The sequence below is a fragment of the Schistocerca gregaria genome, chromosome 4 (assembly GCF_023897955.1).
Source record: "Schistocerca gregaria isolate iqSchGreg1 chromosome 4, iqSchGreg1.2, whole genome shotgun sequence".
Lineage (NCBI taxonomy): Eukaryota > Metazoa > Arthropoda > Insecta > Orthoptera > Acrididae > Schistocerca > Schistocerca gregaria.
The window spans coordinates 191,191,058-191,215,441 of NC_064923.1; the positions used below are offsets into that span (position 1 = coordinate 191,191,058).

A 24,384-nucleotide genomic window follows, 5' to 3' on the forward strand; every position below is an offset into this window, starting at 1 on the left:
TAAAATGATGAAGCTGCAGCTGGTGGTTTGCAATGCATTATTACTAAATACAGTCAAATAATGACCGACATACATAAATAAAAACGAGCTATTTTTTACGTAGCAGTTATTCGGAACTGATGAGAAGTTGGGTCTGGTATTGTTCCTGAGCTTGTAAAAGATGTATTCTTTAGTATCAGTAGCTCATTTACAAGTTGTTGAGGTTGGCTTTCTTTATACGCACACTGTGGATGAAATTTTACGGTGCATCATTTTGTAATCTGATGTTTACTTGCTAGTATATCACGTTTTTATTTTATGTGTTAACATTACAACATCCTATCCATGTAATATGTATTAGCTAACTTATTTTTCGGCAAATGATATGTTTTGTAGTATACAAAGTTTCGCCATTGTGGGCTTACCTGGTGTATTGATATCGTTAAATGGTTTATATTATTTAAGTTCATTTATTTTCGGCAACTACGATGTATTTTAGATTACAATCGGCGCCAGTGTGGTATTTCTTGTTGTATTACGTTTGTGTATATGGAATTTCACTATCTCGCTCACTAATGAACAGTGTTTACTTGGAACCAAAGATCATAATGTACCTCTGAGTTAATTAACACTGCAAGCTATTATGTACTATAGTTTTATCTCTGACATGGTGTCTTTGACTGTATCGTTGACGTTTTGGCCTAGTTACATTCGTCGGTGTGTTACTGGCTATCGACGGGAATTGCTTCTTGACTAAGATTATCGTACACATTTATTATTGCTAGAAATTTTTACGTACTATGGTGGGCTTAAAGGAGCAGCTTACTATTGTTTAAATTATGGTTTGACTTTTACGCCTTTTATGGCAGTAAGTGAAATAGCATTTAACGTCATATCTCCCTGTAAACTGTGTAATCTCTAACCGCAATTTATTCGTCTTACGCTAAGCTTGATAATGGTCATTGACCGAAACTAGTAGTGAATTGCGCAAAATAAATGACAGCTGAAGATTTCACTATGAGTTTTAATAATTTGCAAGACTAAAGGGATGCGAGAAGAGGAAGAAAAATTTAAAATGGCTTACAATGCTTTGATTAATGGATGGTAAAATACGTCTCTGAATAGGTCACAATCTTTATGAAGTGTGCAACTTACACGTCATAGAATATTCTCTGAGTATATTTTCATTCGGTTCATGCAGGAGCATACCCATCCGGCTGCTTACCTTGCGGACGAGCTCCCCAACCATTCCATCCCAGCCTCCCTCCACGTCCGGGTTCTCCGCTCCGTACTGGCCGTCCTTCACTATCCTCAGCTCGTCTGCAACAGGACACCACCTGTAAGAGGCTCTCCGCACAACGTACACGGTTTATACATGCCTATGATCTCGATGAAACAACGTAAGGTTCTCGGGTGTACAGCCAAGCCATACATTACAACTTTTTAACATCTAACGCCATTCTAATCTTCCCGCCGAGTGTTGTAATACTTGCGAAATTCAAGGATATCAACGGAACAGGGAAGCCACGATCTCTGGCTGCATCACTGGATGTCGCCGTCGTCCAGGTTTCCACCACTCCATCCACAGCCAACCTATTCCTCTCACTGACACAGTAACAACTAACTACTGACAGAAAACTAACATAGAATGCACTCCTTCTTACCATCAAACACAACTGACTGAAGCTACTTTCTCTGGTCTATGTTCTCTACTATTATCCTCACATATAAAACACTCAGCCACCCCATCATAACACATACCTACAATCCCTGATCTCCAGTTCTTCTACGCAATATGAATCCCTTTAAATCCTAGACGAACAATCACCGTACACCCACAGCATCCATATACCTCCCCCCAACTCCCATCCTATGCCACATTTTCTTGTCTTTTAGGAACACCTTATACTCCTATATTAATCAGAAAACCCAGCACCAACACCAAATATCCTACCTACTCTTCGTCATTCTCGGTATGCTACTGTGTTAGGGGCGACTGTATTCATACTCAACCTTCGATGCCCCATTCACCATCTCCCGCCGGAACCCGTACCAATTCCCACTACCAAGCGATGAAATTCTTCCAGAGATATACCTTTCTTCAAGCGCTAATCAACAACGCTCCACATCAACCCATTCATCCATTGCCCTCCTTCTCCCTCCTTACCCTCATTAATTTAGTTGTTACCTGTAGTGCCACAGAACTCTGTTGTAACATTCACCATTCCAAACGAATGATGAATGCTATAACGATACTTCAACAATACTATTATAACAAAGCAGCATGCTGTTTTTCAAATAATTAAAATTTCTACAAAATCGTATGTTTTTAAAGTAGTTCTTTGATCTGTTTTATGTATTTGAAATTTTTTTTAAAGATGTTAAACATTTAGCTAAGCGCGTTTTACCAGCAGCCTTCCCGTCTGTCCTAGGAAACTCAGCTACCAAACAACGTAAAACTAGATGCATACACAGGCAATCATATATCGATCTATCTCACTCCTATCACCTTCTGGTGAAGTGTCGAAGCCGGCCGCGGTGGTCTCGCGGTTAAGGCGCTCCGTCCGGAACCGCGCAGCTGCTACGGTCGAAGGTTCGAATCCTGCCTCGGGCATGGATGTGTGTGATGTCCTTAGGTTAGTTAGGTTTAAGTAGTTCTAAGTTCTAGGGGACTGATGACCAAAGATGTTAAGTCCCATAGTGCTCAGAGCCATTTGAACCATTTTTTTGAAGTGTCGAAACAGAAATTGGGTCGTTTTCATACAGGTGACGCCTAAGGGCGGTCAGCTCTCTTCCACTGTCATGGGGTGAGTTTCGACGTGGTCTGTAAAGCTCCACCTCGTGTGACGTCTGGATTTGCCTCGGCTGCGAAAGATCGCAGCCTATTTCGGCCAGTAGCTGCCTCCAACCAGAGATCACTTGGTAGCCACGGTCTCTATTATGGGACATTATTCCAACTTGGATGACCTCCATTATTATGCTGCCCTGCACTGCACCTTGATTGTTCAAAATCGAGCATATTGCATTCCTCCTCGACTGACGATTTCTCTCTCAGCCTAATGCATATCTGGAGTGTTCCACGTATCGCTACATGGACGCAGCCTTGTACCCGCCCTATCACTGAGGAACTGGATGTCACTGTCACGTGCTCTGCTAGCAACAAAACAATAAGGGGGGAGCCCCACAAGCAGGAAGCTGCGCGGCGAACTGGAATTCAGAAATCACTCATCACTCATGCAGTTTCTCGTAACAGGAAAACGTGATGACGGAGCCATGAAACCAGGACTTTGGAGCAATTGAAGAAGGTCATTTGGTCGGGTGAGTCTTGTTGCACACTGTGTCCAACTTCTGGCCGAGTTTACAAGCTAAGAGTGAAACATGGCGGGGGTACGATAATGAACTGGGCTCCCATATCGTAGTATTCCGAGGGCCTCATGGGTACTGTGGAAGGTCTCTTTGCTGCTAAGTATTATGTGACCATTTTAAGTGTTCAGGTCCGTCCCTTGGTGGAGTGATTGTTCTGCAAGGCCGATACTGTGTTCCCAGGAGACAGAGCCGCTGCTCACACAACTCGCACCGTCCAGGACTGGTTTTGTGAGCACGAGGGCGAATTTCCGCATATCCTCTGGCCGACAAACTCACCAGATCTCAATATTATTGCGCCTGTGTGGTCTACTTTGGAGAGAAGGTGCGTCATCGCTATCCACTTTCATCATCACCACATGCAATTGCTACTGTTCTTCAGGAAAAATGGTATACGTTTCCCTTGAAAACCATACAGGACCATTCCGAAGCCGTTTTAATGTCAATTGTTCTCCTATGCCGTATTAAGCACGGTGATGTGTTTCAGTGTTTTTGTCCATCCCACGTAGTCGTAACATGGTGTTTGTTCAGATTTCAAGTGATCTTGGCTGTTGGTGGTGCCGCGTATGGCAGAAAAACCGTTCGTTTGTTCCTTTGTCGTCTTCTTTCGGTGGAACACGTTGTCCGTATTGCCCTTTTAATTTGTGTATCACTGGAACCATTCCGACGCAAGACCTGTTTCAGGTATTGCAGTTCAGCCGGCGGCCTGTGGCCGAGAATTCTCGAAACAATGCTTCGCTGGGCACATGTCAAAAAATAGCAGACAGCTGCCATTTCGGTACTTCGCTGGAAGATGTGGAGGGTGATACTCGTCGACTTTTCGTGCAATGACAAAATCGACAAGCTGAAAACTGGAGAGTGCAACACTGGTCTGTATTTCTGTGGCATGTAGAGCACACTTCACTCATGCATAAACTGCACTACATATAAAGTATGTGACTAAAAGCCAAGTACCTGCTTCTGGTCGCTTACGATATGAATACGAGTGTGTCTCAGCATAGAGATATGTTACCTCTCCATACAGATGTGTTACCCCTCAACAGGTGTGCTTGCAGTCGGAATAAGTGAACCAAGAAATCGAATACATGTTGAATGTATGTAATATCCATTTAACTTGGCACCTGCTCTTAGATGGACGATTTCCTTGAACTCTAAGAATCGGATACTGTGAGTGACCTGAATACATACATCTACAGCATAATCGTTATTTTTGACGGTGATAGATCGAATATCATTAACTGAAATCAGCTCCACTTTCTCATGCCATCTGTAACGGGAGTTGGATGAGCACCTCCAAGGTTCAAAAAAATTGTTCAAATGGCTCTGAGCACTATGGGACTTTCTGAGGTCATCAGTCCCCTAGAACTTAGAACTACTAAACCTAACTAACTGAAGGACATCACACACATCCTTGCCCGAGGCAGTATTCGAACCTGCGAGCGTAGCGGTCGCGCGGTTCCAGACTGTAGCGCCTAGAACCTCTCGGCCACGCCTGCCGGCTCCAAAGGTTTTTTCAGTTGAAATTCCGAGGGTTCGGTCCTATGTTGTCAACGAACAAATTCCTTCCTACAATACATATCTGGTGAAAAGCTCAAGATAGTGAAATGAATCATATTCGAGACGATACTGAAATTTACCAACAGTAGTCCTTCCTGCAAACCATCCGTGACTTGAACTTGAACAGGAGTTAATAAGTATCCTCTGTCACATACTGAAAGTGGCTCCCGAAGTGTACATATAGATATACATGTGTAAACGTATGAAGTAGTGCAAAAAATGTACAAAAAATGCGTTTTATAACGAGAAAGACGTTTGCACTGTGAGCGAAACTTTTTGGAGGTTATCTGACGACGAAGAACTCTTTTCTGTAATTTAGTGTATTTTCCTACAAGCCTGGCAGTAACTGTTTACAACTAATACATCCTTAACTAAGTTAGAAATCCGAAAAAATCCGTTTCAAAAGTTGTATAACTGTAGCTCAAGGAGAAACAGCGACACTCACAGTTGATGCCGAGCTTCTGGGCGATGAGGTCTGCCAGGTCCTTGCAGTATCCCTCAAAGCGGTCGTTGCCCGTCAGGTTCTCCCCTGGTTCCTCCATCCGAATCATTACGTACGGCTCCTCCTGGAAACAACACATACTTTACTGTGGACTGACTCATATCGAAAGACGCTATGTGACTCCAAAACGAGTGGGCAGTAACTGGCGGAAGAGAGTTACTAATAAACGTCTGGCCGTCTAGAAGGTCGCTAAGGGTTCGCATCATTACTTCAAGTAACTGCTGGGGAACGTTCTTCAGAAACTCAACAGGTAGTTCATGTCCCTCCACCGCTTCCACTGTATTTGACAATTTGGACCACCGATGTATGGTCTAATGTTTTAGATGTCTCAGCTGCTGAGAAGTCTTCCAGGTAGTATGGCCGTGGTCCATGGATCTCTTCTATCACTGACGTTTCGTCCGAAGCTACGTTAGACATCTTCGGACGTGCTCCTGGTTGTGCTTAGTCGGCCGACTCACCACAACCAGGAGCACCTCCGAAGATGTCCAATGTAGCTTTGGACCAAATTTTAGGGATAGAAGAGTTCCATGGACCACGGCATACAACCAGGAAGAATTCTCCGCAGCTGAAACATCCAGTCGTGAAAGCTTTCATTGTATGGTTTTCGATGTCTCTCCCTACGGAAAAATAGACATGAGAGCAATTTTTAATTAGTTAATAAATACCGGGAATGTGCGGTCAACCGTATATGGCTTAACCTATGGTTTCTAGATGATTTTCTTCTTTTAAGAGTGATCGATTACCTCTGGGGTAAGAAATGCAGGAGGAACGTCCATTAATTACAAGGATGAAGCAACAAAATTACTGTAGCACGTGTTTTTCGGTGAACAGAGAGCTATAGGTGCGTATGTCTGCTAAGAATTGTAAGTAAAGTAGGCAACTCATTCTGTCTTTTTGTGAAAAATCATTACGGGTAGCAGGATGTAATCCTGACACTGAAATAGCCCAGAAAACAAGCTGCAATTGAGCCGGAATCTTGCTTTATCAGTGAGGCTGAAGAAGGGAATACACGCATGTATTTGAAGTCATTATGGGTTTATAGGCGTAGTCACTCATGAATTCATAAACCAAGTTGTTTTCTCGGCGCACTGAATACCCGATGATGTTCCGCGATTGTAGGTGGTCGCCATCCGTTACTATCCAAGATATTTCAAATATACACCGGCTGGTCATCTGTTGGAGACTTGTAGAAGACATCTAGTGTCTTGTTGTAGGACCAAATTGTTTATCGCGTATTTTTAGGTTGGAGGCCTGGAAATGCCCTTAGACCACATTTTTTCTAGAGTTATGCTATGATACTTTCACAGTGTGACACCATGAAGAGGGCAAAATCATGGAGTTTTTGTAACATCTAAGCTCCATTCATAATAGTATCCAAATAACAATAGAAACAGATAAGACAGTTTGCCATTCATGGACAGTCAGGTTTGAGGGAAGTATGATAGCTTTATAAGTTATTCAGTTCGCTCGTACACATTTGAAGTTATCTTCAGTTATCACTGTCTAATGCTTGTTGGTATACAAATTACTTACAGCTTTCGTAGACAGCTTGGCCATCCAAGAGCACGTTTTAGCTCAAATCGATTTCGTGACTGGCAGGTTAACAGCGAAAAGGCAGCAGTGGGATAAGGAGCAGAGTGCACCAGTATGATTGACAGCTAGCTTTTCATCCGTGTTTTGGCAACTTCTTAAGCAAGATATGCAGAATCTTCCGGAAAATTCAAGAAGTTGTTTCCCGTTCACGGTCTAAGACTTCTTACATCGGTGATGAATCATTTAGTGTTGTGGAACATTGGAGTCTATAAAATGACATACAGTTGTGGTATGACTTCGATGGGTAAAACTAAGGCTCCATGGATGAGTATTCTACATCTATATACGTACTCCGCAAGCCACCTGACGGTGTGTGGTGGAGGGTGCCTTGAGTACCTCTATCGGTTCTCCCTTCTATTCCCGTCTCGTATTGCTCGTGGAAAGAAGGATTGTCGGTATGCCTTTGTGTGGGCTCCAATCTCTCTGATTTTATCCTCATGGCAGAATAGGATATCAATGTTGCACGCCTTTCGCACCTTACTAAGACAGGAATTGCGTAGCACTGTACATCGTTGGACGTTAAATGGACCATAACTAAACGACAGCTTTGACTGCAGGAACGCGGTCTGGAGTTTGTTATGATACACACGGCCGTCGTTCTAAGTATCCGGGACAGCAGCGATCAGCTAGTCAGTGCATGCACTGACTTCCACAATTTTCTCTAAGTGAATACAACACAATAGACCAACGGCAGTGGCAAACAGACACAAGAGAGCTGAGGCTCACAGTTCTGTCATCTACGGCCTTGGCCATTGGCATAGTGGTTTGTCTTGTTGTTACAATCTCGTCGAAACTGTGAAATACTAGAAGCTCACTAATACATGGTACGACAGGGGAAGTTGACGTCTTCGACGAATGATAGTGAACGACGAGCAATAGCACTCCAGGAACATCAACTAGCATAATTAATTTGCCGCTCAGACTGGCACAGTCAACGGGATTTACCGTCTTCAACAGCCTTCTGAAGGGCGAACTGTCCACAAAATAGCTTCAGGACGACGCTCCTTGTCAAGCGGCATTGAATGACAGGAGAATTTTCGCTAAGAACAAAATAACTTGTTTCGTACTTAGTTCGGTGGGTCCGGTCCCGTGTGACGTTTTCCTGTAATCTACAAATGAAAAGCTTCAAACGGAAGCGTTTCCAGGATACGGAACAGATGAACCAAAGTACCACTGAAGGCACTGCTCAAAATAAATTCGGATGATTCTGAAAACAATTTCGATCAATGGGTGGATTTTTGAGCCATTGTACTAGGTCTGTTGGAGTTTGCTTTTAAAGCTCATACAGTTCTGTAAACAGTGAACTACAGCGATGAGCCACAACAATGTGACTCTGCTCATCGCAGAATTGAATGCCATCTGGTGATGTTGCGGATACATGATATGGTAAGGAAAATACATCCTGAGGTGAGGAAAGTCATACACATGTCGGTTGTGTCGCGTACACGGAGTAGAAAAGGGGAATGAGTGTTTACTGTGCCGATGGTATCATCGCCACATGTCCAACGCCTCTGAATAACGCTCGCAACCGTTCCGCGTCGGTACTACAGTGTGGAGCAACAAGTGCCACTCAGGTGTCGCCCTCTGCCGACTGTCATGAGGGACGGCCGGAGCCAGCTACGAGGAGAGCGGTTGCAAACAGCATCTGCTACACGACGTGATACGGACAGAAGATGCCTTCGGTCGGTATTGGTGACACCGTGGATAGTAAGAATCAGTAACATTTTTGAGTTATAGCGAGCTGTGGTGATGGGAACGGTCGTCGCCCAGGGGTCTGAATACTGGGCGTGTTCTATGTGGATCAGCTGAGCCGTATATTTAAATAAGAGAACTCTGCAGGAAGGGCATCCTCTGTTCCGCCCATCCTGCCTGGATCTCCGCCCCCCTACCTTTTACAAGTCCCTTCAGGTCCTTGAACGCCATGCTCTCCGCCTCGCCTATCGCATCCGTCTCCCCTCCCTCATGCGGATCATGTACGACCTCATTCCGTTCCCCCACCTCCTCCTTTTCCTTGAAAGGATATGGATCCTCTACACCTCCCGTAAACTCGATCCTTCTCACCCGCTTGTCTCCGGCAACCTCTCCCACCCCCACATGCTGCCGCACCTCTACTCCCATGTCCCACCTTCTCTCCATGTCTCCACCCTCCTTAGCCTCTCCAAAGGTGGCTTCCGCCAGCTTCCCCTCCTACCAACTTTGATCCTCCCTCCCTCTTCCTGTGTTTGCTCCTTTGGGCACCCTCCCTCCCATCTCTCCCCCTTCCCTCTCTCCTCCATTTCTCCCCACTCCTACCCTGGGCTTCCCCTCCCCTGTCCCTCTACTCCTCCTCCCATCTCCTCAGCCATTGGCATCTTTGTTCTTCCATCTACCCCCTCCCCCTTCTTCCCCTCTTGGCAGATCCCCAGACTCTCACACGCTACATGGACATTCGCGCGCCGGAGATCATCGCCATCAGTGTCTCGTGTGTGCCGTCGTGTTTAGTGTTCATTGTTCACTGTCGCACTCCATCGTTCACCTGTGCCATCGACATATTCAGTGTTTGTGCGTCGTGTCAACAGTTTTTAGTGTGGATTATCGTCGAGTGTGAATGGTTCCGTGTTTGTCTTTATGTGTCTACTGTTTTATTACCCACCATTATGTAACTTACGTGTATTCTTTCTGTTGTTTTTTTGTCTATTCTATGGCTGAAGAGCAGCGTAACATGCTGCTGACAGCCTGCCTGTTTTACGGGTTTAAAAATAACAATAAAGAAAAAAACAGGAAGGGGAGTGGGAGAACTTGTCACGTTACTTATATGTACTTAAGTGAGATGTTTACTTTTGCGTCCCTTCTAGGGAAAAATTGTGATAGTTGTGTTTGTCTTTAATAACTGTTTGCATTGAGCAAAGATAGGCGAACGAAGAACTGCAGTAATTGTGATATGATGAGCGCATGTGTTGTATTCACTTCTGGTTGTAAAGTTTTCTTGGCCGAGGTACCACATTAAATTAAATTAAATTAAGCGTTATATAGTAAAGTTTTTTGACATATTGTTTTAAATCAATTATTTCGTGTTGTTTTTAAAAGTTTAGTGTTAAGAGTATCAGTGGATTTTAGTGGGTGGCTAGTTACAATAAAATTATGCTTAGAACTGTTGTATTACGCCGTCCTCCTCACCCCAAGGCCTTTCACTTAGTGCTCTCTTACAGTACTCAGATGATTCTGTGTGTAAACGTTTCCGACATTGTTATGGCCCTACGACGGGAATTAACGGTCTTTAAATGCGGTATAGTAGTTGGAGCTAGACGCCCGAGACATACCACATCGGAAATCATTACAGAATTCAGTATTTCGAAATCCACAGTGTCAGTCCCTAGAACAAAAGATTTCAGTTGTTACCTCTCACTACAGACAACGCAGTGTCGATGGCCTTCATTTAAGGACCGAGAGTAGTGGCGTTTGTTTCCGGATCGAAGTGATGAACCGATGTTTCCTAGCCTGTGACGATGTCCGACAAGAAAACTGTCAGGATCAGCCTCATAACGCGCAATGCATTCTTATACCCCTCTAAGGTCTTCTGTTAGACAGCGGAGAACCCAGTGGGCGCTGGTGGACGAGTGGTCCGTCGATAATCTCTAATGAGAGTGTCCACACGTCCCATTATTTCAGGAGTCACAGCTGTTCGAGGCCAGCCAGTATGTGGGAGAATGGACAGGCCAGCGCGACTGAGTTGTGATGATGACACAGGCACCTCGCCCAACCACTCACCGTTATTTTGTTCACTGCCAGGTCTCTGTAGACGTTCTACAACCACCTATGAACATGTGCGATGCTCTGGTTTTCGGCCAAAGGAACTCTATGACTGCTTTCTGCTCGGGATGTACCTCCTTTACAGAAGGCACTTTGAAGGCTGCGTATAGTGCCGCCACCTATCAGAACTTTATGAAACTATAGGGACTGAAACTGAAATATTCCACAATTTTCACACGATTTCTGAATTTTTTCAACCGAAATTAGCCGAGAAAAAAAGTGTTGCATTTTTTTCTTAAAAGCCTCTCGTTACAGTCAAAAGTGCATTGGGAGTGTTTGTGATGTTGAAATACTCACCACTATGGTGGTCACGATGTACGTCTTGTTCTTCTTGCTATCCGCACTCGTCCTGAGCCTCATGTACTTGGCGGCTACAGGAGTCAGACCCAGTTCGTCGGACCATTCAGCTACCTGAAACATAATACCAATTTCACAGGTTAGTGGAGTGAGAAACTAAACAAAAAATCAATGGTTACAACCAGAAACAGTATTATTCGAAACTTGCTAATTATAGTCCTTCGTGAACTATACACGTCCTTCAGTAGCAGTCTTTACAACTTTCAGTTTAATAATCTGGTTAAAGCGTTGACTACGTATTCATTTTCAGCCCTCTGCAAATGCCCTGCCTTAAGGAACTCAATTAAATTGAATTTTCTTAATAAAATTATTTTGTCAGAAACGACTTCTTCAATTCTGTTATTGCTAATTTTTTCCTTTCTGAATTCTTCGAATATTTTCATCTCTTGGTCCTACAACAACATTCAAAAGAGCGTCTAATTTCATACTTCATTCAGAAGAGTTATCTGTGATCGACATACAGGTAGACAAGGCGACAGAAGTGTGAACAGGTATCAAACGATTTTTCGACATTTGGGAATATCAGAAATCAACAACGAGATTTAAGTAATGTTTTTAAGGAATTCGTAAATAAGTACACGGCGTTTAGGCCCCTTCTATAGTAAAAGCGCTAGAATACGCTTTGTAAGCCGTGCTTCAACTAGGGATAAGAATCTTACAGGCCGATGGCACTTTACAGGAAACTTTTATGTTACTCACCTTAGCGATTGCGCTGTTGACCGTCATTTCGACTACTTGTAACGTGTAGTTACGGCGACGACCGTCATCGTTAAACCGCACTTCACCAGTCAGACCCTCCAGCTCCACCTGCGCATACAACAACATCGATTTTTTCCGGGAGTAATTGTTTAGTCATAAAATGATTTCATTTGTAGAGTGAGTAAGAGATAGTGACTTTCTAATATAACTGTTTCTAAAAAATTTTTTGCATTTCCTCACTATGTATTTATATACCCGTTGGGATGAAGGCTGACTCACTGACTTTGTATTTCCTCTAGAGTATGAAGCCCGAACACAAAAATAAAGCTAATGTACGCATAAATTCTCAATCCGCAACTGCTGTGGCGTTCATTTTCTGATATGCCATCATCAACGCAGAATGTATTTAGCAGTTATATAACGTAGCTCTTCTGATTGCAGTAGCCCTTTCGTTTCCATCTAGCCTTGCTATTCACTTTACATTTCGATCCTTGCTTTGATTTCTGTCTCACACTGTTCATCATATTTAACATTGAGGACTCATATACGATCGTCCACCAGAATCGTCCAACACGAATCCCACCGAACGTAAACAAGAGGTCAGTTCGTGCATAACTTCCTCCATCGACAACACTTTTGCAGTAATGGACGGCTATAGAGGCAGCATAGCTCACTATTTCTGCAAGGTCTGCCAACGAATTTTTGAATCGATATACCTGCAAATAGGACGTCCAAGATGATATGAAGATGTGTAGCGGCACCACCGTTTAGTTTAGTGCAATATTCTGGGCACAAGTTACAGCCAGGTTCCGGTTGGAAGGAAGTGAACTATGCATACCAACAGTTGCGAAGTAGAACAGAGAGGACATAGAGCTGTCAAATTGCTAAAAGAGTATACGTAGCAGTTTTGCATGTCGCAAATGACAGGTAGAAAGGGCCCGCTGGCCAACCTAGTATGTTGTGAGGATGTGACACAAAGCGGGATGTATAGTAAAACAGAGGTGCACATCTGCATATAAATAGGGTCGAGTTTCTAACGAGATTCATTAAAGTATGGCAGCTGTCCTGGACGGTGTGATGTGTCACACCACCAGCTACACACAGCAGCAGATGGAGCGCCAGCATTCCAGTCAATGGTGGGTCGCTGGCTCGACCCTCTGAGACCGAAGCAAGGTCTGTAGCCAGCCAGCGGCCGACCAACCACTCCATGGATTCGCTAGGGAGGGGGGGGGGGGGGGGGTGGTAGTCGTCCTGGCTTCCAACACACGCTGGAGGCACCGTGAGGCGAGGGCCACTGACTCGGAAGCCGGATCGCGGACGCTTGTTGTCACCGCAATCTCAGCCATGCCGGCGAGAAGCAACTGGCCCCCTGTGTCTCACACTAAGCAGCGCTGAGTCGGCAGGGATGCAGACCGCTGAGCCAACTGCGGGCATCCTGACAACGCCGCAACACTGCTGGCGTACTAGGCAGACACACAGTGCGTGCATGGGTCACTGAGGCAGTCATTCCTCGCCAAGCCATTTTGCAGACAGCGAAGTGGTATCCTCAGCATTGCGGGACCCAATGTCACAGATCGAGATGAACGGGCGCACTGTAGTTGGAAACAATAAATCACTCGGAAAGCTCGGGCGAGTGCCTTCCACCAGTTCCCGCTACATTTGGTCGTCCTGATACATGGCAGAAGCCGCCACTGCATAGGTATCCCATGACTTTTGTCTGTGTATACTACAGCACTGTGTACTGCCAACGCACATGTGCTCTAGGGGTGTGTGTTTGATCAGTAATCAAAGCGTTCTCGATTCTGGGTTCGAAACCTATCACCGCTTAAAATTTCGATTAATAATAAGCATTCGCGGCCGATGATTTCGGGCATAAGAAGTCGCCCTCTTTCTGCCAACTGCGTTGCCAAAGAGGTTGGAGGAGGGCACAGAGTTTTAGGGCACTCTCTTGTCCTCGGGGTGGAAAATGGCCCTAAAAGTGGAAGAATCAGCAGTGATCAACGGCATGAAGATGTGAAGGCAACAGAAACCGCTGCATTAAAGACACATAAAGTGTATCCAGACACAGGCGGCCGGTAACTGAAAATGTGCCGTGATGCTATTTCCATTGGAAAAGGATTCCGGAATAGTCCCCATTCGGATATCCAGTAAGGGACTGCTAAGGGCAGGTGACCATGAGAGAAAGACAATCTAACCAAGTCGGGAGGTGGAATGTCAGATGCTTGGACGTTGTACAGAAGCTACAAAATCAGAAAAGAGAAATGCAAAGGTTTAATCTAGATATAATTGTGGTCAGTGAAGTGAAATGGAAGGAAGACAGGGATTTATTGTCAGATAAGTATAAGCTAATATCAACAGCAGCAGAAAATTCTATTACAGGTGTAGGATTCGTTATGAATAGAAAGCTATGGCACAGAGAGTGTTACTGTGAACGGTTCAGTGACAGGATTGCTCTTATAATAATCGACAGCAAACCAACACTGCCAACGATAGTTCAGGTATACATTCCAACTGCTACGGTCGAAGGTTCGAATTCTGCCTCGGGCACGGATGTGTGTGATGTCTTTAGGTTAGTTAGGTTTAAGTAGTTCTAAGATCTAGGGGACTAATGACTTCAGATGTTAAGTCTCATAGTGCCCAGAGCCATTTGAACCAACCATTCCAACGTCGCAAGCTGAAGAGGAAGAGATAGAGGAAGTATATGTGGATATTAAAAGGGTAATATTGTATGTATAAGGAAATCAAAATCCGATCGTCATGGGGGATTGGAATGCAGTTGTAGGCGATGAAATGATTACAGGAGAATATGGGCTTGGGACAAGGAGTGAGAGAGGGCAAAGACTAATTGAGTTCTGTAATAAATTTCAGCTAGTAATAGCGGATAAACTGTTCAAGAAATACAAGAGGAGGATGTATACTTGAAAATGGCCGTGTAATACGAGAAGATTTCAATTAGATTACATCATGGTCTGACACAGGCTCCGAAATCAGATACTGGATTGTAAGGCATATAAAATAGCAGATACAGACTGAGATCACAATGCAGAAGTGATGAAGAGTAAGCTGAAGGTTACGTTATTAGTCAGGAAGAATCAATACTAAAGGAAGTGGGATACAGAAGTACTATGGAATGAAGAGAGACTCTTGAAGTTCTCTAAGGCTATAGATACAGCAACAAGAAATAGCTCAGTAAGTGAAGATTAATGGATATCACTAAAAAGGGCAATGACAGAAGCCGGAAAGAAAAACATAGGTACAAAGAAGGTTACTGCGAAGAAATCATGGATAACAGAGGAAATGCTTCAGTTGATCGATGAAACAAGGAAGTACAAAAATGTTCAGTGAAATTCGGGAATACAGGCATACAAGTCGCAGAGGAATGAAATAAATAGGAAGTGGAGCGAAGCTGAGACGAATTGGCTGCATGAAAAATGTGGTAGGTGGAAAGAGTACATTGAAGGCCCCGACGAGGCGAAGATTTCTCTCATGTGATAAAAGAAGAAACAGGAATCGATTTAGAAGAGATAGGCGATCCACTATTGCTAATCAGAAGTTTAGAGAGGTTACGAGGAATTAAGATCAAGTAAAGAAGGAGTGATAGATAATATTCCATCTCAATTCCTAAAACCATTCTGGGAAGTGACGAAACAATGACTATTTACGTTGGTGTGTAGAATGTATGAGTCTGGCGACGTACCATCTGACTTCCGGAAGATTTCAAGAGCCGGAAAGTGCGAAAATTATCGCACAATTAGCTTAACAGGTCACGCATAAAAATTACGGACAGAAATAGTACAAAGAAGAATGGAAAACAAAACTGGAGATTTGTTAGATGACTATCAGTTTGGCTTTAGGAAAGGTAAAAGCACCACAGAGGCAATTCTGACGTTGCTGTAGATAATGGAAGCAAGACTAAAAAAGAATCAAGACACCTTCATAGGATTTGTTGGTCTGGGAAAAGCATTCGACTATGTAAAATTGTGCAAGATGTTCGAAATTCTGAGAAGAACAGGGTTAAGCTATAAGGAGAGACGGGTAATATACAATGTGTACAAGGGCCAAGAAGAAACAATAAGGGTTAAGGCAGGGATGTAGTCTTTCTGCCCGACTGTTCAATCTAGATATCGAAAAGCACTGATAGGAATAAAAGAAAGTTTGATGAATGGAATTCAAATTCAAGGAATTCAAGGTGAAAGGATATCAATGATGATTAGCTGATGACATTACTACCCTGAGTAAAAACGAAGAAAAATTAAATAATTTGCTGAATAGAATGAACAGTCTAATTGGGAGTAAGTCGAAGGAAGACGAAAATAATGAGAAGTACCACAAACGAGAATGGCGGCAACCTACCAACAGGATTGACGGTCACGAATCAGATGTAGTTAAGTAGTTCTACTACCTCGGCAACACGATGACGAATGACGGATGGAGCAAGTAATACATCAAAAGCAGATTAGCACTGGCAAAAAGGGCATTTCTGACCAAAAGAAGTCTACTAGTATCAAACATAGGCCTCTATTTGAGGAAGAAGTTTTTGAGAATATATGGTAGTGAAACATGGACTGTGGGAAAATGGGAACAGAAGAGACTCGAAGCATTTGAGATGCGGCGCCACAGACGAATGTTGGAAATTAGGTGGACTGCAAAGATGAGCAATGATGAGGTTCTGCGCAGAACCAGAGAGGAAAGGGATTCTGGAAAACACTGACAAGGAGAAGTGACTGGACGGCAGGACGTATGTTACGACATCAGGGACTGACTACTATGGTACTAGACGGAGTTGTAGAGGTGCAAACTGTAGAGGAAGATAGAGATTGCAATACATCCAACAAATAATTGTGGAAGTAGGCTGCAAGTGTTACTCTGAGGTGAATAGGCAGGCACAGGAGAGGAAAAAAACAACAAAAAAACAGCGTCTGCTACATACACCAGAGGAAGAGAATCACCCTGTCAGAGGACCCTGTCACAATTTAGCACCTGAGAGATCGTATTCTGAACACTAACATTATTGATACGGTCTGATATGTCCAGACTCCTGACCTCACCCAGATGGAAAAACATTTTGATGAGTTAGAACAATGCAAATATTGAGTTGAAGAACAAATCCACCACCAGTGGGTTTCAGTAAGATTTATTGTCTAATTTGATTGTATTAATACTATTAAAATACCGAATTCGATTGAACATGAACCATTCGCAGATCTGAATGTATCGATTACATGAATAAACCGTCCAACTATTAGAAAATTTATGTGCTACGTCGCATATTATTAAGTGATGGTTCATGTTGAACCGATATCGATCATTTAAAACGTTGACGGCAACAAGGCGGACAATCGACTTGTATAAATTATTAAGTCGATTCACTCCAGCATCAGCTTACAATTTTACCACCTCCTCTGGTTTCGGCCTTTGAGGAAGAATGGGATCCCATTCCTCCACAGATCTTCAGACACCTCATTGAATTTGGATAACACAAGTGGTCATAAAGCGCGACTGACAGATCCCACATTAATGCCCTCAAGTAGTTGTCCGGACTCTACTGATCATGTAGTATATATCTTAATTTTAGGTTCGAGTCATTACTTGCGTAATTAATCTCATCAGGTGGACAAGCACTTCATATGCAAAATATACCTTCACGTTGAAAATGATATGATGGAGATAAAACAAAATATAGGAATAGGATTCAAAGATCAAGAGCAGTAGGTAGCAGCGCTAAGGATTATGAAAACAAAGGTCTTCTGTCTGTATGTAAGAAGATTAAAAAATCTGTGATAGAGAATAGACACGAGGCTTGATAAAGAATATGGGTTAAAGGTGGTGATGAAAAAGAAAAGGATTGATGGAGGATATTTAGAATAAAGGCCAAGGTGATGCAGTATGGTCATGAATATGAGGAGAGACCTGGTTGTGGAAGAGGTAAGTGTTGTAATAATTCTTGTATCACGAAAGAAGCAGAGAAGTCATAGCTAGAAAGACGTCAGACGCAGACTGGGTCAGATGCGAAACACTTATGGAAGGTGTTTTCATTCAAGTGCTTTGACAAATCGAATGTACTGACGCAGTAGTTAAAGCAGTAGTTTCGTGTTCGAGAGAATCAGTTCAAAACTTTGTCCTGTTATATATGTAGCGTCTGGAGAGCGATGGGGAGGCTACTAGTCAAAATATAAATGGAATCAAACAATCCTGTCCGATCGTGTTCGGGTTAGCTGTTCCAACTAACACGCACTTTTGCATGAAAAAAATATGTAACAACAGAAAAACGTTCCATTATGGTGATCATCATTTACAAATGCAGGGTTCTAATGGTTCAGATGGCTCTGAGCACTATGGGGCTTAACTTCTGAGGTCATCAGTCCCCTAGAACTTAGAACTACCTAAACCTAATGAACCTAAGGACACCATACACATCCATGCCCGCGGCAGGATTCGAACCTGCGACCATAGCGATCGCGCGGTTCGAGACAGTAGCGCCTAGAACTGCTCGGCCACCCCGGCCGGCTACAAATGCTTCTTGCATAAACTACTGTATACACTGCAAGTCTTCAGCTACTCTTTATTTCTCTTTTTTCATTCAAATGGCCGTTCCTGGTGCCACTTTGACTTTTGATCTCGCCCTCAGAGGCGCAATGTAGCAGTCTAAAAAAAAAAAAAAAGTGTTCAAATGTGTGTGAAATCTTATGGAACTTAATTCCTAAGGTCATCAGTCCCCAAGCTTACACACTACTTAACCTAAACTATCCTAACGACAAACACACACACCCATGCCCGAGGGAGGACTCGAACCTCCACCGTGACCAGCCGTCTAGTCTATGATTGCAGCCCAGCATAACAAAACTTTCCGACTTTTCGAAGAATATCTGTTAAAACAAGCATGTCAGGTTGCGAGAACAAGAGTTCCACGTTCCTGCGAGCTAACTGGAAAGGTCACCATTGATTATGTGAAGAAGACGATGAAAGCAGCATCAAAGTTTCTTGGAGTATGAGATGCTGGACCTTGTAGAAAATTTGTGAATTATCTTTCATGATTTCCCTTCCTGAAAAGAAGACAAAGGGATTGAGCTACCTTATCGTTGAAGGGCGCTGAGGAGTTAGCAGCTAAAGGTAAATTTGTATCTACTCATGGCGAAGGGCCATGCAGTACCGTCCGTCAAATCGCAAGAATTTTCAGGGACGTAAGGTCAGCACACAGCTCTCTTGGTCTTTGACAGCTTCCCAGACTTTAGTGCGGGTACTCCTGACTCGAGTAGTCCCTCAACTGGGATCAAAAGCTGAGTTCACTCCGTTATTCTACTCCCTCAAAGGAATAACCCCTTACAGTACCAGGATTTAACCCGGGCGCCCCGATTAACAGTGAGGCATGCTGACCACTGACATATGGGAGTGGCCAAAGATTTATAGACTAATAAAAAGTGAAGGGTCCCCCAAAACGTCCAAGCCGCTAGAGAATACCAAAGAGGGCGAAACTGTATGGGAGCACAGGGCTCAGTGTGTGTACAGGGTGGCCCATTGATCGTGATCGGGCCAAATATCTCACGAAATAAGCGGCAAACGATAAAACATCAAAGAACGAAAATCGTCTAGTTTGAAGGGGAAAATCAGATGGCGCTATGGTTGGCCCGCTAGATGGCGGTGCCATAGGTCAAACGTATAGCAACTGAGATTTTTTTAAAAATAGGAACCCCCATTTTTATTACATATTCGTACAGTACGTAAAGAAATATGAATGTTTTAGTTGGACCACTTTTTTCGCTTTTTTATATGGCTCACAACTTTAGACGAACAGTTGGTAACAGGTAGGTTTTTTAAATTAAAAAACAGAACGTAGGTACGTTTGAACATTTTATTTCGGTTGTTCCAATGTGATAGATGTAGCTTTGTGAACTTCTCATTTCTAAAAAAAAAAAAAAAAAAAAAAAAAAAAAAAAAAAAAAAAAAAAAAAAAAAAAGAACGCATGTTGCTACAGCGTGATTACCTGTAAATACCACGTCAATGCAATAAATGCTCAAAATGATGTCCATCAACCTCAATGCATTTGGCAATATGTGTAACGACATTTCTCTCAACAGTGAATAGTTCGCCTTCCATAATGTTCGCACATGCATTGAAAATGTGCTGACGCATGTTGTCAGGTATTGTTGGTGGATTACGATACCAAATATCCTTCAACATTCCCCTCAGAAAGAAATCCGGGGACTTCCTATCCGGTGAATGTGTCGGCCATAGTATGGTGCTTCGACTACCAATCCACCTGTCATGAAATATGCTATTCAATACCGCTTCAACCGCTGGCGAGCTATGTGCCGGACATCCATCATGTTGGAAGAACATCGCCATTTTGTCATGCAGTGAAACATCTTTGTAGTAACATCGGTAGAACATTACGTAGGAAATCAGCATACATTGCACCATTTAGATTGCCAGCGATAAAATGGGGGCCAATTATGCTTCCTCCGATAATGCCGCACCTTACATTAACCCGCCAATGTCGCTGATTTCCCACTTGTTGCAGCCATCGCGGATTTTCCGTTGCACTATAGTGCATATTATGCCGGTTTAAGTTTCCGCTGTTGGTGAGCGACGCTTCGTCGCTAAATAGAACGCGCGCAAAAAATCTGTCATTATCCCGTAATTTCTCTTGTGCCCAGTGGCAGAACTATACACGACGTTCAATGTCGTCGCCAAATAATTCCTGCTGCATAAAAGTATGGTGCGGGTGCAATCGATGTTGATGTTTCATTCTCAACATCGACGCTTTTGAGATTCCCGATTCTCGTGCAGTTTGTCTGCTACTGATGTGCGGATTAGCCGCGACAGCAGCTAAAACATCTATTTGGGCATCATCATTTTTGCAGGTCGTGGTTAACATTTCACATGTGACTGAACACTTCCTGTTCCCTTAAATAACGTAACTATCCGGCGAACGGTTCGGACTCTTGGATGATGTCGTCCAGCATACCGAGCAGCATACGTAGCACACGACCGTTGGGCATTTTGATCACAACAGCCATACATCAACACCATATAGACCTTTTCGGCAATTGGAAAACGGTCCATTTTAACACGGGTAATGTATCACGGTGCAAATACCATTCGCACTGGCGGAATGTTACGTGATACCACGTACTTATAAGTTTGTGACTATTACAGCGCCATCTATCACAAATCGAAGAAAGTGGTCCAACTAAAACATTCATATTTCTTTACATATTACACGAATACGGAATAAAATATGGGGGTTCCTATTTTTAAAAAAACGCTGTTGATATCCGTTTGACCTATGGCAGCGCCATCTAGCGGGCCAACCATACTGCCATCTGGTGTCCCCCTTGAAGCTAGATGAGTTTCGTTCTTTGTAGTTTTTCCGTTTGATGCTTATTTCGTGAGAGATTTGGCCCGGTCACTATCAGTGGACCAGCCTGTATGTACATTACGTTCTGCAGCTCCATCTGGTACCATCCACGTTGCTTTCTGCCGTTATTAAAGACGTCCTATCATTCGGTCCCGTCTCCGTTTTAGTGTCTTCCATATGTCTCTTTCTCACCGATTCCACGAAGCACCTCCTCGTTCATTGTCACATGAGCCCACCTAGTTTTCAGTACCCTTCTGTAGTATCATATCCCAAGAGCTTCAGTACCATTCATTTCGAGCTTTCCCTATGATTCACTGCCATACAAACGTACATTCTTAACAATTTCTCAAATTAAGGCTTATGTTTAATACTAAGAGACTATGGGCGGGAAATGCTCTCGTTTCTCGTGCTAATCTGCCTTTCATGTCGTTGCTTGGTCTGCCATGAGTTATGTTGCTTTAAAAGTAGCAGAATTGCTTATAGTTCTCTGGTTCGTGGAAACCAATTTTGATGTCAGATTAATCGCTAATTTAAGTTCTGCTTATTCTCATTTCTTCCGCTTGCCTTCCATTCAATCTTAGTCCTTATTGCGCTTCTTCGATGAGCCGATTGTACATTAGGAGCGACAGGTTGCATACTTGTCTTACCTTCGTTTTAATCACTAAGGGCACTTTTTTCGTTCTTTGTCTTTCATTCTTGTTTTTCTCTCTTGGTTCTTGTGCATATCGTATATTACCCTTCTTCCCTTAGAACTTCAGTTTATCAGTTTTTCGAGTATCCTCCAACATTTTATATAGTATTACGCTTCTTCTAGGACAACCAACCCTACGAAGGTTTCTCGTTTTTTCTTGTCTTCAACCCATTATCAAGCGCAACATCAGGACTCCCTCTCTTTCTTCTTTACCTTTTCTAAAGCGAACTAATCGACATCCAACAAGAACCTCATTTTATTTCCGTTCTGCAGCTCCTGCCACAAACTAAGGTACTTCAGCTGGCAGGCTGATTGTGAAATAGTTCTACCGCTTATTTGCCCTAACTATATTCGGGATTGCGCAGGTCACATTTTTCTGAAAGTCTGAGAATATGACGGTAAGTCTCCTATCTCATACATCCTATGTGGGCTATTCGGAAAGTAAGGAACGATCGGTCGCGAAATGGAAAGCACAGTGAAAATCAGAACTATTTTATTTTGCAACAGTTACCTACAACTTCCAGCTACTTTACTGCATAGTCGCCGATCCGACTTACACGTTTGTCGTAGCGTTGTACGAACTTTCCAAAACCCACGTTATAGAAGGCAACCGCCAGTGCTTTCCGCCTGTTCTCTACGCTGGCCTACAGCTCGTTGTCTGTGCCAAAACAACTCAGACGGTTTTCGACCCCTGTCCACTTTGATCCACTGAGCCCCCACTGGTCCACTATCCTTAAAAAAAGTCAAGGGCAAAGAGTTCGAATCTCTGTCCGGCACACACTGTGAATTTTCCAGGAAGTTTAATACCAGCGCACACTCCGCTGCGGAGTGAAAATGTCATTCTTTTCCTAAGTTTGCTGCCCAGTATGGGACTCTTACAAGATAAATTGACGGAGAACATGGAAAAATTCCGTGCAAGGGTAGTTTATTTTGTATTATCACGAAATAGTAGAGAAACTATCATAGCTATGATAAGCTAGTGGAAATGACAATCATTAACTCAAACGCATTTTCGTTTGCGATGAGATATTTTCACGAAACTACGGTTATCAACTTTCTCTTCTGAAGGCAAGACATTTCGTTCACTACCGACTACGCAGGGAGAAAAATCGTGATACACAACGTAAGAGCTCTAACAGAAAGATTTGGATGTTTATTTTTTCTGTGCTGTTGGAAAGTGGAAAGATAAAGAAACTGAAAGTCATTACATTCGTCCTTTGCCAAACAAGTATGTATCACAGAGTAATCACGTAGTTGCACATATAGATGAAAGTACAGCAATTATTAAGAGAAATTTAGCTAACACTTTAAATAAAGCAACACAGTCTTCAGTCTGTACAAGATAACTCGAATGTGAGACTCAATGGGGACACAGACAGACGTTTGAGTACACTACTTTACATTAAAATTGCTACACCACGACGATGACGTGCTACAGACGTGAAATTTAACCGCCAGGAAGAAGATGCTGTGATATTCAAATGATTAGCTTTTCAGAGCATTCAGACAACGCTGGCGCCGGTGGCGACACCTACAACTTGCTGACACGAGGAAAGTTTCCAACCGATTTCTCATACACAAACAGCAGTTGACCGGCGTTGCCTGGTGAAACGTTGTTGTGATGCCTCGTGTAAGGAGAAGAAAAGCTTACCATCACGTTTCCTACTTTGGTAAAGGTCAGATTGTAGCTTATCGCGATTGCGTATCGCGACATTGCTGCTCGCGTTAGTCGAGATCCAATGACTGTTAGCAGAATATGGAATCGGTGGGGTCAGGAGGGTAACACGGAACGCCTTGCTGGATTCCAACGGCTTAGTATCACTAGCAGTCGAGATGACAGGCATCTTATCCGCATGGCTGTAACGAATCGTGCAGCCCCGTCTCGATCCGTGAGTCAACAGATGGGGACGTTTGCAAGACGACAATCATCTGCACGAACCGTTCGACGACGTTTGCAGCAGCATGGACTATCAGCTCGGAGATCATGGCTGCGGTTACCCTTGACGTTGCATCACAGACTGGAGCGCCTACGATGGTGTACTCAACGACGAACCTGGATGCACAAATGGCACATCGTCATTTTTTCGAATGAATGCAGGTTCTGTTTACAGCATCATGATGGTCGCATACGTGTTTGGAGATATCGCGGTGAACGCATATTGGAAGCATGTATTCGTCATCGCCACACTGGCGTATCACCCGGCGTGATGGTATGGGGCGCCATTGGTTACACGTCTCGTTCGCACTGACGCCACTTTGAACAGTGGACGTTACATTTCACATGTGGTTCTACCCTTCATTCGATCCCGGCGAAACCCTGCGCTTCAGCAGGATAATGCACGACCGCATGTTGCAGGTCCTGTACGGTCCTTTCTGGATACAGAAAATGTTCGACTGCTGCCCTGGCCAGCACATTCTCCAGATCTCTCACCAATTGGAAACGTCTAGTCAACGGTGGCCGAGCAACTGGCTCGTCACAATACGCCACTTACTAC

At 43.5% G+C, this 24,384-nt stretch overlaps 1 protein-coding gene across 1 annotated transcript in view; it reads right to left on the reverse strand.

The window, feature by feature from the left end:
* Positions 1–24,384, reverse strand: part of LOC126266667 (glutamate receptor 1-like) — a 438,813-nt gene that overhangs the window by 44,429 nt on the left and 370,000 nt on the right. The window contains exons 9-12 of the mRNA XM_049971086.1: positions 11,840–11,947; positions 11,081–11,194; positions 5,345–5,465; positions 1,205–1,299 (exon numbers count right to left, since the gene is read on the reverse strand). Of these exons, the coding sequence (XP_049827043.1) occupies positions 1,205–1,299; positions 5,345–5,465; positions 11,081–11,194; positions 11,840–11,947 (438 nt within the window). The remainder of the gene's footprint in view (positions 1–1,204; positions 1,300–5,344; positions 5,466–11,080; positions 11,195–11,839; positions 11,948–24,384) is intronic.